The sequence below is a fragment of the Staurois parvus genome, unplaced genomic scaffold, assembly GCF_062004578.1.
Source record: "Staurois parvus isolate SC_StPar_1 unplaced genomic scaffold, SC_StPar_1.0 ptg000530l, whole genome shotgun sequence".
Classification (NCBI taxonomy): Eukaryota; Metazoa; Chordata; class Amphibia; order Anura; family Ranidae; genus Staurois; species Staurois parvus.
The window spans coordinates 11,100,298-11,113,352 of NW_028318326.1; the positions used below are offsets into that span (position 1 = coordinate 11,100,298).

A 13,055-nucleotide genomic window follows, 5' to 3' on the forward strand; every position below is an offset into this window, starting at 1 on the left:
GTCCCTCATGGTATTGCCCAGCTCTCCCACACCCCATTTTACCAAAAGTTTGCTTATTAGCCTAAAAAACTACCTGTGAATAATTACAAGATTCTCTTCCTATAGACTTCAATGGGGACCAGCACAAAGTTCAGGGTTTGCAAGCTTTGGGATGGATACGCCGAAACTCTCAAACTCGGGCTCATTCACGTATGCCTGTTTCTCAGCAAGAACTCTTATAACCTGATTCCCAACATAGATTTTAATAAAACTTCTACACAACACTGTTCATCTTATTTTTTCCAGGTATAGAATTTCACAAACCTGATGTCACAACAAATGTTATTCTATAACACCTGATGACCAACGTCTGAGCTCATCGGTAACTTGCAATGAAGGGTATGCACATTGGATTCTGCTCAGTAATCTCTGTAGTAGCGAAGGGGTTTGCATGAAGTGTTTTTAAACCTCTCAAGTAAGACTGAGACTGACAGACATTCTCCCTCTCGGCGGGATCTCCGGAAAAAATTGTAGGAACAATTTCTCGTATCTCATTTTTCCAGCAATTTTCACTTGATACACTTCATTCAATCTTCGAGGGTGGTTCACACTATTCGCACTAATCACTACCAATATACCGGAGGAGAGGAGAGATGGACGCAGAGAGGATGTGCTAGAAATAAAACCATCTCATCTCTTCATAAACCATTTATTAGAGCAGGAAACTGTTTTCCCTCTGCTAGAGTGATGGCAGCGAGAAGACAGATACTATTCAGCAAGTTCTAGCTATGAGAGTCCCTCGACTGAGTTGCTTGTAGTTGAACTGTTGTGCAGCTTAGGGGCCAACCGGACTCCCCACAAGTCACCCACATGTGAAATGAAGGGTCACCGAGTCAGTTCTGCAACTGCACATTGCATGGCACAGAGTCAGCCCTGTAATTGCACATTGCATGCGCACAGAGCAAGTTCTGTAAATACATGGCCTAGGTACACAGAGTCAGTTCTGTAACTGTACAGTCCATGCACCGTGTTCTAAGAGTTTTCTAACTGCACACAATGCACACAGAGTCAGTTCCGTAACTGCACAGCGCACACACAAAGAGTCAGTTCCGTAACTGCACAGCACATAGAGTCAGTTCCGTAACTGCACAGCGCATGCAAACAGAGTCAGTTCTGTAACTGCACAGCACATGCAAACAGAATCAGTTCTGTAACTGCACACAGCATGCACACAGAGTCAGTTCTGTAACTGCACACAGCATGCACACAGAGTCAGTTCCGTAACTGCACAGAGCATGCACACAAGAGTCCGTTCTGTAACTGCACACAGCATGCACACAAGAGTCCGTTCCGTAACTGCACAGCGCACGCACACAGAGTTAGTTCCGTAACTGCACACAGCATGCACACAGAGTCAGTTCCGTAACTACACAGCACACGCACGCAGAGTCAGTTCTATAACTGCACAGCGCATGCACACAGAGTCAGTTCCGTAACGGCACACAGCATGCACACAGAGTCAGTTCTGTAAGTGCAGAGCGCATGCACACATTTATTTACAAAGTGGAAATGGTGAATCTGACATTCACCAAATAATCACTGAAGGTGAATGTTCATGAGGTATATGTTTTAAATTACAGGGATGATTGCTGTGTACTTCAGTGTGCTGTGCTTTGCACTTCATGGTGAATGGTACTGCAACACACCACACATAGAGCAGGCGTTTTGGCATACATTGCAGCAACATACATTTTAGCACACGTTACCGCAACACATCAGTGTAAATGCACCCTTAAAGAATAAGTACACTTATTAAAAAAAAAAATAAAAAAAACTGTCCAGCATAAGCCAAGCCATAGAGAATAGGGTCCAATCTGCTCAGTTTTTGTCTTCATCTTGATGCATGTCTCAGCCTAACTGGTCATTATTATCTTTAGCCAAATACATTTGTAGCAGGAAAAGAGCTCTGGGGGGATCACATTGTACCATCCCTGGTAAAGTTCTGGGGACAGAGAGGAGATAGTAGGAACCACATCAGCTGCTATTACAGGGGTCTAAGAATACCAGCTCGGCTGCTTCTAGCTCCTGTACGTCCAGTCACTGTCCTGGAATAAGCATGCAGATTAGAAAGCCAGAACTGCCTGCTGGTTCAGCTAATTAAAGTGATTGTAAACCCTCACATGTACCCACTGAAGTGACTGGCCTCAAGTGGCAAATCCTCCTACATAAGTTGTACCTGTTTATCTGTCGCCCTCTCTCCTCTACAGCCAAAGTACAGCATTTACAAAGGATCTCTCAGCTATGAAAAGCAGGGGGAGTGGAGTTTAAGCTACACCGACGAGAGCTCTGAGGGCTGATTGGACAGAAGGGACACACCCCGTTCAAAAAGGCACACAGGAATAGAGCTAAGGCTATTGATCTGCTGGAGGTCCCTCCCTCGTCACCTTTATTTCTTTAATGTCAGGAAAAGTCATCCGAAGCGATTCATGCTCATAGCAGAGGAAGGAGGCAGCTGATAGAAATGACACTTTAGTGCTCTGGATTGACTATACACAATAGAGGGACATGCTTTGTTCATATTTCAGGTCTGACATTTACAACCACTTAAAAGGATTCTAAGACATTTAGCCAGGCAATTGGGATCTTCAGTAGAAGAGTTCAGCAATTGCAGACAGCATATTCTCAGTACAGGTATCCTTCAGAGTCAACATGTACTTTGCCCATGCATACAGGTTCACATGAATGCTAGCCCTTCCAGCTGCTCCATCTAGGGAAGTGAAGTGACATGCCCTGTACTCAGGGGTATAGGGGATAGTGTTGCCTCCTCCCCAAGCTTCCACGTAACAGCATTGTTGCTTGGCTGCGTAGACACCTAATAAAGTTACACGGGAACAGGGAGAGAGCCCTTATCTCTGTCTAAGCTCCAACCTGGAGCTCACACAGGGATTGCTTGTTTACACCTCATTGGGTAACTGGAGTTTTGGGACAGCAAGTAGAGGCAGCTGCTGGGGGCCAGCATTAATGTGAACCGGTTTCCCCACAAGAGCAAAGCACAGGCTCATTTAAGACAGGTAAATACCAAAAATGTCTCAGCAGCTGATAGAGATTAGAAAGTAAAGAGCTAACGCATTCGCAACAGTGCGCTAGTAAGTGTTGTCAAATCTTTGTGGAAGCAGATACTGATCGTTCGTCTTCTTTGTAAAATGAACCACTCAGCATGTGCCGTCACATCGACCTATTGTCCACCTCCAGTTCCAGTTGGGTCCTAGTACTCTGGTGATGTAATAGAGGACTGGCAGAGGTCTTATCACCTGATGGCGAGATGCCTGCTTATTTGTGGCCGGTCTGTTGTCCTTACAATCACCATATTACTAATACTTATAAAATAAAAACGAACACACTAATATAAAGGAACTTCAAATGAATCTGTGGTCAGGCTATGGACACTCAAGTATTCATATATTCTCTACATGCCCTAAATAAGCTTAAAAATGACACTGATCTCTGTAGTTGCAGACACTATGAACCAATTAATCTTCAAAGCTTACAGGTGAAGCTCTTAAAAGTGTTACTAAATCCACTATAGTAAAATCAGTCTGTATATGCAGTAAAGCATGCTTGTTATACTCACTGTGGAACCTAGGGGGTTAATCTTCTGCACAGTGTAAAAAGGCTCTTTGATCCTGTCTTCTCTAATCTTCCCCTTCTTCCAGTGTTCCCCTCGTATCTCCTGATAAGACAGTGTGGAGTCACTGTGCATATGCTCAGTTTGGTGTCTATTGCTAGAGAGGTTTTTTGTTTCTTGGGAGAGTGCATGTGATCAGCACAGGGCCAATCAACAGTGCCAAGACAGAGGTCCGGGGTCCTGCAGCCTCCTACAACAGAATGAAAACTACTCCTACAGGCTTTAACCAGTGCTCTGCTGGACACTGAAAGAAGTCACAAGACTGCTCTAACCGCTGATGAGAAAAGGTATTTAGCAGTTTATATTTACTAAAATAATTACACTTCCATTTTGTGTGTACTGTGGGAGACAAGATATAGTGAATGCAGGGTCCTGGGTTTAGTAACACTTTAAGATCCCTCTTGGCAGCCTTCCAGCCTTCTAATTTCGAATGCTCTGTGAATGGGGGAGCAGAGCTGCTAAGAGAAAGATTTACTTTTGGCACTTCGGATTTGAAATTTGAGGATGAATTTCTCCACAGTGCCTGCAGCTACAGAGGTCAGTTAAGACCCACTTTCTGCTTGTTAAGAATATGTAAATACTGAACACAGCTTCAATGTAAAAATAAACAGAAAAATAATGGCGCTGGTCTTTTGCCAACACAGGGGGGCATGCAACCGTACCCCTCCACGTCTGCTGTGTCCACCGGACATAGCAGAATGAGAATCCCGGTAAGCAAAACCCGGTGATCATGTGATCACTATGCAATCACATAATCACGACAACAACGTTTTTATGAATCAATCTGATTCATAAAAGCTTTGTTTCTGTTCTTGAAGAGCTGTGATTGGTCCATGACACATTGGTACATGACACATGGGGCCAATCACACTCCCTGTGCTATGTGACCAGCTGGAGCCAATCACAGATCACTATTATACTGAACTGTCGTGAACTTAACAGATTCATGACAGTTCATAGCAAGCTTTGCATTGCAGAGCAATGATCTTCATTGCTCTTGCAATGCAAAGTGTAATCCCTGATCACCCCCCTAGTGTAGTACAATGTTACTATGGTAACACTGCAGAACTCTAATGAAAGTATTTATTTATTTTTATTAAATAAAAAATAATTAAAGATATTTTTTTTGCCACCGCCCACCAACAATGTATAGGCGAGCGGTGGCTCTGCGCAAAGCAACGTAATCTTACATCTCTATTTCCGGGTGTGCCCGCTGCCCCCTATGCCGTCCAGGGAGAGAATAACGAACAGGGCTTTGAGTAAAAGCACTACATTTTGCATGCACACATTAGATTACCATATATAACGCTTTGATTGATCCTATTAACCCTTTGATATCCCTGGCACCCAGCCAGTGCCATTAGTACAATCTCAGTATACATAATTTTTCATTAATCTTTGTATTACTGCCACTAGCAACATTATATAGTGTCCCCAAAAACGCAATGTTAGCAGGATCAGCCCTGTTCGCTGCCAGCACTAGCGTTTTGCCCCTCCGCTGTTTTTCATGGAAGATTTGTACCAATTGACCAATTGATTGTGGGCCAAAGCAATTTATACGCATACCAAAACATGGCCGCCCACCCAAATTCAGCTCTTGCCAGACAATTTACATGGAAACCTATCAGTTTCTGAATTTAAAACTTTTTTGGGCCTAACCCTCAACATGGGCATTACAAAAAAGAATGAATTGCGGTCATATTGGTCCACTGACCCGATTCAACATATGCCCATGTTCTCTGCTCTGCTGTTACATATATGCCCAAAATGCACCAGCAATGTACTGGTACGTTGGTGGACTTTAAGTGGTTATACCGGAATGATGCTTGCAGCTACAGGCATCATCCTAGTATCGTTTCTTTTCAGCTGGCGGTCGGCTTTCATGTAAAAGCAATCCTAGCCACTAATTATCCGCTGGATCTCTTCTACAAGCAGGAAGGGACTCCCCTACCCCTCCTGTCACCTTCCAAGGTTTTGTTGGGCTTTCCTGCCCCATCATCTCTATGGTCTAAGAGATTGGAAGCTACGAGCAATTCATAATTTCCGTTTCGCAGGATATAAACAGCGCCGTTTTAAAATTAGTAAAGCATCTGATTACACCAATCTTGGGGTAGCCAATCAGCTTCTAACTTCAGCAACCTGGGAGCCGATTGGGTTTTCTGCAGAGCTGCACCAGATTTTTCACTCTTCAGCTTTAGTAAATCAACCCCATTATGTCTATACAGAAGAAACTCCCAGTCAAATTTATTACAATAATCTATTGAATTTTACTATATATTGACACAGAACAATACAATAATTGGAAATATCAAGTTAGAAACATTTTTGTTTAATAAAATGGCAGACTAAGTAATGGTTTTAACATGAAAACTACAGGAAGTGTCCTATGGCATGCAGTTATTTTGTGTGCTGGGACTACAGCAATCACTTCAACACACACAGCCCTAGGGATGCAGAGGAGAAACCAGTTCCGCTGAAAAAAATAGGATTTATATTTGCAAGTTATTTGGTTTTTAAAAAGTGGAAAATGACTGAGCAGCTTTTCAAATAGTGTAAATAAAGCTGTACTCTTGTTAGATATTGCAGGTCAGGGGTGTGTACGTACAGATAAATAAAAAGGGACGCTGCATTGGGTTGCAATGAAGTTTATAAAACATTGTAGTCCACAGATCCCAGCCAAATAACTCTTCTGACATTATCGTTTCAATGGACACATGCTAGTGCTCTGGAGGGATTGTTAGGTCAGTGTTGAGCTCCATTATCAAAACTTGCAAGGAGTTTAACCAGGAATGCGGTTGGCAGCTTCTTCTTCAGCATCGGCCCTGTTGGCATTGATTTCAGCGAGTGTCCTGGCAAAGCGGGTCCATTCATCATTCCGCGGAACAGCAATTTGCTGTAATGGAAAAAATATCAGTAACTCCTGAGCACGAACGATTTATGCAATAATCCAGAGCAATCATTCTGTGTTCTCAAATTGTAATAAATTAGAATATGATTGGTTGCTGTATGTTACAGGTGCTTGCCTTCAAAGCAGTTCTTTTGTGCCTTGAGTGGATAAGGCTGTACACAGAACCTCCACTTCTCTCCACATTGGATTGACTCCTTGCCCCTGGCATTTGACAGCTAAACTACAGGGGGTGGAGCTTAGTACAGGCAGGGGGGCAGGGCTCAATCTCAGTTGGAGATACAATCATTTTATCTTATACACTCTGTTGGTAAGGACAGGTTCTCTTCAACTCAAAGAAAGCATTAATGTGATGGTACAGTGGGGCAAAAAAGTATTTAGTCAGCCACCAATTGTGCAAGTTCTCCCACTTAAAAAGCTGAGAGAGGCCTGTAATTGGCATCATAGGTAGACCTCAACTATGAGAGACAAAATGAGAAAAAAAATCCAGACAATCACATTGGCTGATTTGGAAATAATTTATTTGAAAATGATGGTGGAAAATAAGTATTTGGTCACCTATAAACAAGCAAGATTTCTGGCTCTCACAGACCTGTACCTTCTTCTATAAGAGGCTCCTCTGTCCTGCACTCATTACCTGTATCAATGGCACCTGTTTGAACTTGTTATCAGTATAAAAGACACCTGTCCACAACCTCAAACAGTCACACTCCAAACTCCACTATGGTGAAGATCAAAGAGCTGTCGAAGGACACCAGAAACAAAATTGTAGACCTGCACCAGGCTGGGAAGACTGAATCTGCAATAGGCAAGCAGCTTGGTGTGAACAAATCAACTGTGGGAGCAATAATTAGAAAATGGAAGACATACAAGACCACTGATAATCGCCCTCGATCTGGGGCTCCACGCAAGATCTTACCCCGTGGGGTCACAATGATCACAAGAACGGTGAGCAAAAATCCCAGGACCACACGGGGGGACCTAGTGAATGACCTGCAGAGAGCTGGGACCAACGTAACAAAGGCTATCATCAGTAACGCAGGGACTCAGATCCTGCAGTGCCAGACGTGTCCCCCTGCTTAAGCCAGTACATGTGCAGGCCCGTCTGAAATTTGCTAGAGAGCATTTAGATGATCCAGAAGAGGATTGGGAGAATGTCATATGGTCAGATGAAACCAAAATAGAACTGTTTGGTAGAAACACAACTCGTCGTGTTTGGAGGAGAGAGAATGCTGAGTTGCATCCAAGGATACCATACCTACTGTGAAGCATGGGGGTGGCAACATCATGCTTTGGGGCTGTTTCTCCGCAAAGGGACCAGGACGACTGATCCATGTACAGGACAGAATGAATGGGGCCATGTATCGTGAGATTTTGAGTGCAAACCTCCTTCCATCAGCAAGGGCATTGAAGATGAAACGTGGCTGGCTCTTCCAACATGACAATGATCCCAAACATACCGCCTGGGCAACGAAGTAGTGACTTTGTAAGAAGCATTTCAAGGTCCTGGAGTGGCCTAGCCAGTCTCCAGATCTCAACCCCATAGAAAATCTTTGGAGGGAGTTGAAAGTCCGTGTTGCCCAGCGACACCCCCAAAACATCACTGCTCTAGAGGAGATCTGCATGGAGGAATGGGCCAACATACCAGCAACAGTGTGTGCCAACCTTGTGAAGACTTACAGGAAACGTTTGACCTCTGTCATTGCCAACAAAAGATATATAACAAAGTATTGAGATGATCTTTTGATATTGACCAAATACTTATTTTCCACCATAATTTGCAAATAAATTCTTTCCAAATCAGCCAATGTGATTGTCTGGATTTTTTTTCTCATTTTGTCTCTCATAGTTGAGGTCTACCTATGATGCCAATTACAGGCCTCTCTCATCTTTTTTGTTCAGCGCTGAGCAAACCCTTTGGCGCTATATAAACTCGTAGTAATAATAATAATAATAATCTTTTTAAGTGGGAGAACTTGCACAATTGGTGGCTGACTAAATACTTTTTTGCCCCACTGTATACTACTGGTTGTTTAGGACCAGAGCACAAAACTGCTTGTCTGTGGTTAAACATTTCAAAAGTATACAAAACCAACAAAACACACTGCAAACATTCACCTACATCCCTTCTTGATTAGTATATTATACCCCTCTTACTTGTTCACTACAGGTGCCAAAACTGCCCTTCTAATTCCTGCACTAAAAAAATGACAGCTGGAAGTGGCTGCTTTCCACAGAAAAAGTGTAACTTTAGAAGTACTTTTACACTTGGAAAAATGCAAGTCTTCCTTCAAACTATGCCAGACTTCAAACCGACCATACTAAAAGTCATTTTTGGTGGTGCACTTTCTGGCATTGCTTATTATTTGTGATATGAAGATGGGAGCAATGATGACCAACTAAAAATTATTTAAAAAAAGAAAAAAAAAAAGTGACCAACGCACCTCTCCAACATCATATATAAAGATTTGCCCTTCAGAGTCTCCAACAGCAATCTCCCTCCCGGAGTGAGTCCATCTGACCCGATTAAGGGCTGGGTTCCCTTCCACAGTGATGCTGGCTGTTGGTACCTGTTTAAAAGAAAAGTCAGTCAGCATTGAAAAACATGACTAGACTAAAAGCTTCCCTTTGGCTGTTTGATACACACCCATATAAAGTTGACATATAAATGTTATTTGAGCCTTCGCAGTACCCTGAAAATTTTGCCTGGAATTGCTAGTGGAAAATAGCAGTGCACATCCTGTGTCTTAAACTGCATATCAGTGATCGATTATGTAAGGCATTCCTGCCTCTTGACTACTAATCTCTCGGGATTTGATGTAACATTTGGTGATGTCACTACTGTACTGCTCATTGTTCTCCTTGCTGGAACGGAAGCTGTGCACAAAGACCTACAGTGCGAGAATCTTTCTGCTCCATCCACTCAGCTGATCTGTGCTTCTTCCACTTCTCCTGCTGCTTCTTGAATAGTCCATCACCAGTCTTCAGGAGGGGGATCAATGACATGAAGATGCAAACCCTATTTCATTACCAATATAGCCACCTCCAAACAATGCAGAAAGAGGCATGATAAATCATTAATGTGGTAAAGATCAGCTGCAAGGAGACCATAAAGAATACAACACTGGTGACTAGTCCTTTGTCTCATGCTTGCCTATTCTAGGTACAGCTTCCACCGTACAGCTCCCTTTTTAACACCAGCATAGGGGATACCTTTTGAGGTGTAATATATTCATGGCATTCATTGTTTACCAGGCTTCCCAACTTTTTTAAAAAGCAAAAACAAACATAAGTACTAAGTCCATGCTATGACTGATCATGAAAGAGGAACACGGTTAATTTAGGTCCAAACAGAGGTGCCATAGGGGCTCTGCGCTTACTATATACTGTAAACACCAAAGTAAAGAAAAGAATTACACATGAAAAATTCGATCTATACAGTCCACCAAGTATTTCTGAAAATTATCTTCACAGGTTTGTGTCTTTTTGCCCGAATTATGTAATGGTCTTCACAAGAGAAATGGATCACCACTGTTTTTTCATTTTACAAGTAAAAAAAAGACAAAGCCTCAAATGATCATACCCGTGGGATGCTGGCCAAGCGCCTGTAAATCTATCGCTCACCTCTGTATCATTGTTGAGGTTCCATAGGTCCAGTCTTCCTACACCGTCCACACAAGCAAACAATGCTGGATGAGTGGGAGACCACATGACGTCATACACGTAGTCTGAATTGTCTTCAAACGAATACAAAGGTTTATTATTCTAGAAAATAAAATACACAGATACTCAATGTGCTGGAAGTAAAATCAAAATGATAATAAACACAAAGCAGACAAAAGGAGGATTCACTAGTATGTCAGTCCAATTCCAGAACCTGCAAACTCCTAAAAGGTAAATATGAGAAACCAAACGTTACCAGTATAAAGCTGGCCACAGATGGATCGAAATTCGGACGGTTCAGCAGGGATTCTGTTGAACGGGCTTGTTTGAGAATTTTTCTCAGCGGCTGCAGCCAATAGGATCAGTGTATTCTGACAGCAGAGAGTCCTCCTCAGGAGTCAGAACACAAGGTCACAGATGGGAGGTTGCCTTTGTCCACCTCAATTGTGTGGATGGAGGAATCAGCTTTTTTTTTCCATTCAGATCACTGGCCGAATTAAAAACCAATCCATCTATGGCCAACCTAAGCGTCCCATCATCTGACTTCTGGAATTTGCAAGAAAACCTTTACATGTAGAACCACCACTGTTAAGCAAAGTAGTAAAACTGCATGAGAATTCCTGCTCTGAGAAGTCTACAAATATTACTCATCAGCCTCACTATTTATGTTTTCCTGACTTGCTTGAAAATACTGTACACATACAGATTAATATAACCTGTACAGATCACGAATTGCAATTGTCTGGATTTACAAATTGCTTTATTTTCCATATATCTGTATGCAAATAGCAAAGTTCAAAGAAAAACAAATAATCAGTGCTGTGTACTCTCTCCTATTACTGTTGTCCCCCATATGCAAAGCTTATGATACACATATTATAAGACAGCAATCACTACTACTGTTGCAGCTATAAAGGGACATCGTACTTGCACTATATAATTTCCTCTTTTCCTAAGGAAAATTACCAGCATTACACAAGGGGAATAAAGACCCATCAACACAGGTCTTAAGGCAAGCCAGCCAGAGTGGCTCTTAAGCCTGCAGGCTTTTGCTCACATCAGAACTATTTCTATCCCCATACAATTCAAAGAAAATGCAAAAGCAGCTTGAAGCAAGTGTATGCCATTTCTGAGAAGGTCAAATGCAGGCCAAACGCACCTTTCCGAAGTGAAGGCATCTCAGGCCTCAGCCTCTGTTGATGAGATTTTGTTTGTGCCAGAATTTATGTTTTTGCATGCTAGTCAATCATTAAGCAAAAGCAGCTCAAACCAGGTGGATGTAGCTTAGGAGGAGGTGAACTGTGTGGCACCCCACCCTAGTGGTTACCCCTTGTCCCTCCCTACTTTTTAAGTTCTTGGTTTCTCTTCTTCTGATTCTCTCAACTTCTCCACTTTCTTCTTCCATGGTTCTCTGTCTACCCTATGGAATCTACATAGCGTTTTTGGCCTACAGAGATGAGCAATCTACAAATATCTGACTTGTGTGTCACTGATAACTTCCATTTGTAGGGCCATAAATACATCATCTTAAAGATGAAGTTTAGTGATTTTTTTTCCTTAAATCAGTATCAAGGAGGGTATCTACATTGATAAACATGAATCCCTTGTGCTGGTGGCTTCTGTGTACCTTGAAATCTGACAAAACCTTTGAACGCTAATTTAATCACTTACTGACTATGAAACTTCTCAATATTTTAATCCTTGCCTATGTTCCAGTTAAAGCTGGTGCCATGACCATAGCAGCAGATGTCTTTCTTCAGGGTGGCTCCTTTCTCTTGCAGCATCCTGTGGAGCTACCCTTGCATGCTGGGAACTGTGTCTCCCTAAACAGTGCACCTCAATAAAAACACACAGCCCTATAGCCTAGGATGGCAAGGCACTCCTGCTCCTCTCTCCTCCAAGCTAACAAACTGGCTGAAGACTGCACTGTTAATGATTTCCTGTGAAGAAAGGAAGTTCAGGGAAGCAGCACTGAGAGATCAGGAGCCAGCATCATTGAAAGATATAAAATGCAGTTGCTAAGTAAAGAATTTTAACAAGTAGTTTAGTGGGGATTGTTTATTTTGTTGTGCTCAGTGTGTTAATCTGTAAAATGCAGAGGGTCGAATTCTACTTTAAGCATCACATGCACACTGTTTAAGACCCATTTTAGGAATTGCCTCATGATCTGAAGATTCCAGGCTGTCATTTTGATATGTCATTGTCTTATGGGTTATGTACCGTGGTTTCCACTGTACAAATTTAAAGTGTTTGTAAAGGCTGAAGAATGCATGAAGGTAAAAAAAATTTCTGTGTGCAGCACCCCCTCCATCCCCAACTCCCCCTAATACTTAACTGAGCCCCTCTCGATTCAGCGATGTCCATGTGAGCCTTGGGTCTCTCTCTCTCCTCGCTGGCTGAGACAGCAGCGAGAGCCATTGGCTCCCGCTACTGTCAATCACAGCCAGTGAACAAATTAGGAGAGAGAAGGTGGCAGAGTCAAGCCACGGCTGTGTGTATGGTCACATAGAGCAGTGGCTCAGGAGAGAGCCTGCTCTGGTGCCCACATAGCAAGTGGCTTGCTCTAGGGGCACTTGGCAGGAAAGAGGGGCCAGGAGCACCGGTGGGGACCCAAGAAGAGGAGGATCAGGGCTGCCCTGTGCAAAACAACTGCACAGAGTAGGGAAGTATGACATGTTTATTTTTTTTTTTGTAATTGCCTTTACAATCACTTTAAGCTGGCCATACACTGGATTATTTGCAAACAAACATTCTTATGAACATTTACCGTATATACTCGAGTATAAGCCGAGTTTTTCAGCACATTTTTTGTGCTGAAAAACG

The 13,055-nt window shown here is 42.7% G+C and overlaps 1 protein-coding gene across 6 annotated transcripts in view; it reads right to left on the reverse strand.

The window, feature by feature from the left end:
* Window positions 1-5,907: 5,907 nt before the first annotated feature.
* Window positions 5,908-13,055, reverse strand: part of DYNC1I2 (dynein cytoplasmic 1 intermediate chain 2) — a 155,803-nt gene continuing 148,655 nt past the window's right edge. For all 6 annotated transcript variants that reach the window (XM_089690513.1, XM_089690517.1, XM_089690515.1 and 3 more), the window contains 3 exons: window positions 10,194-10,334; window positions 9,014-9,139; window positions 5,908-6,557 (listed from right to left, as the gene is read on the reverse strand). In XM_089690513.1, coding sequence (XP_089546639.1) covers window positions 6,444-6,557; window positions 9,014-9,139; window positions 10,194-10,334 — 381 coding nt within the window. In that variant the 3' untranslated portion in view covers window positions 5,908-6,443. The remainder of the gene's footprint in view (window positions 6,558-9,013; window positions 9,140-10,193; window positions 10,335-13,055) is intronic.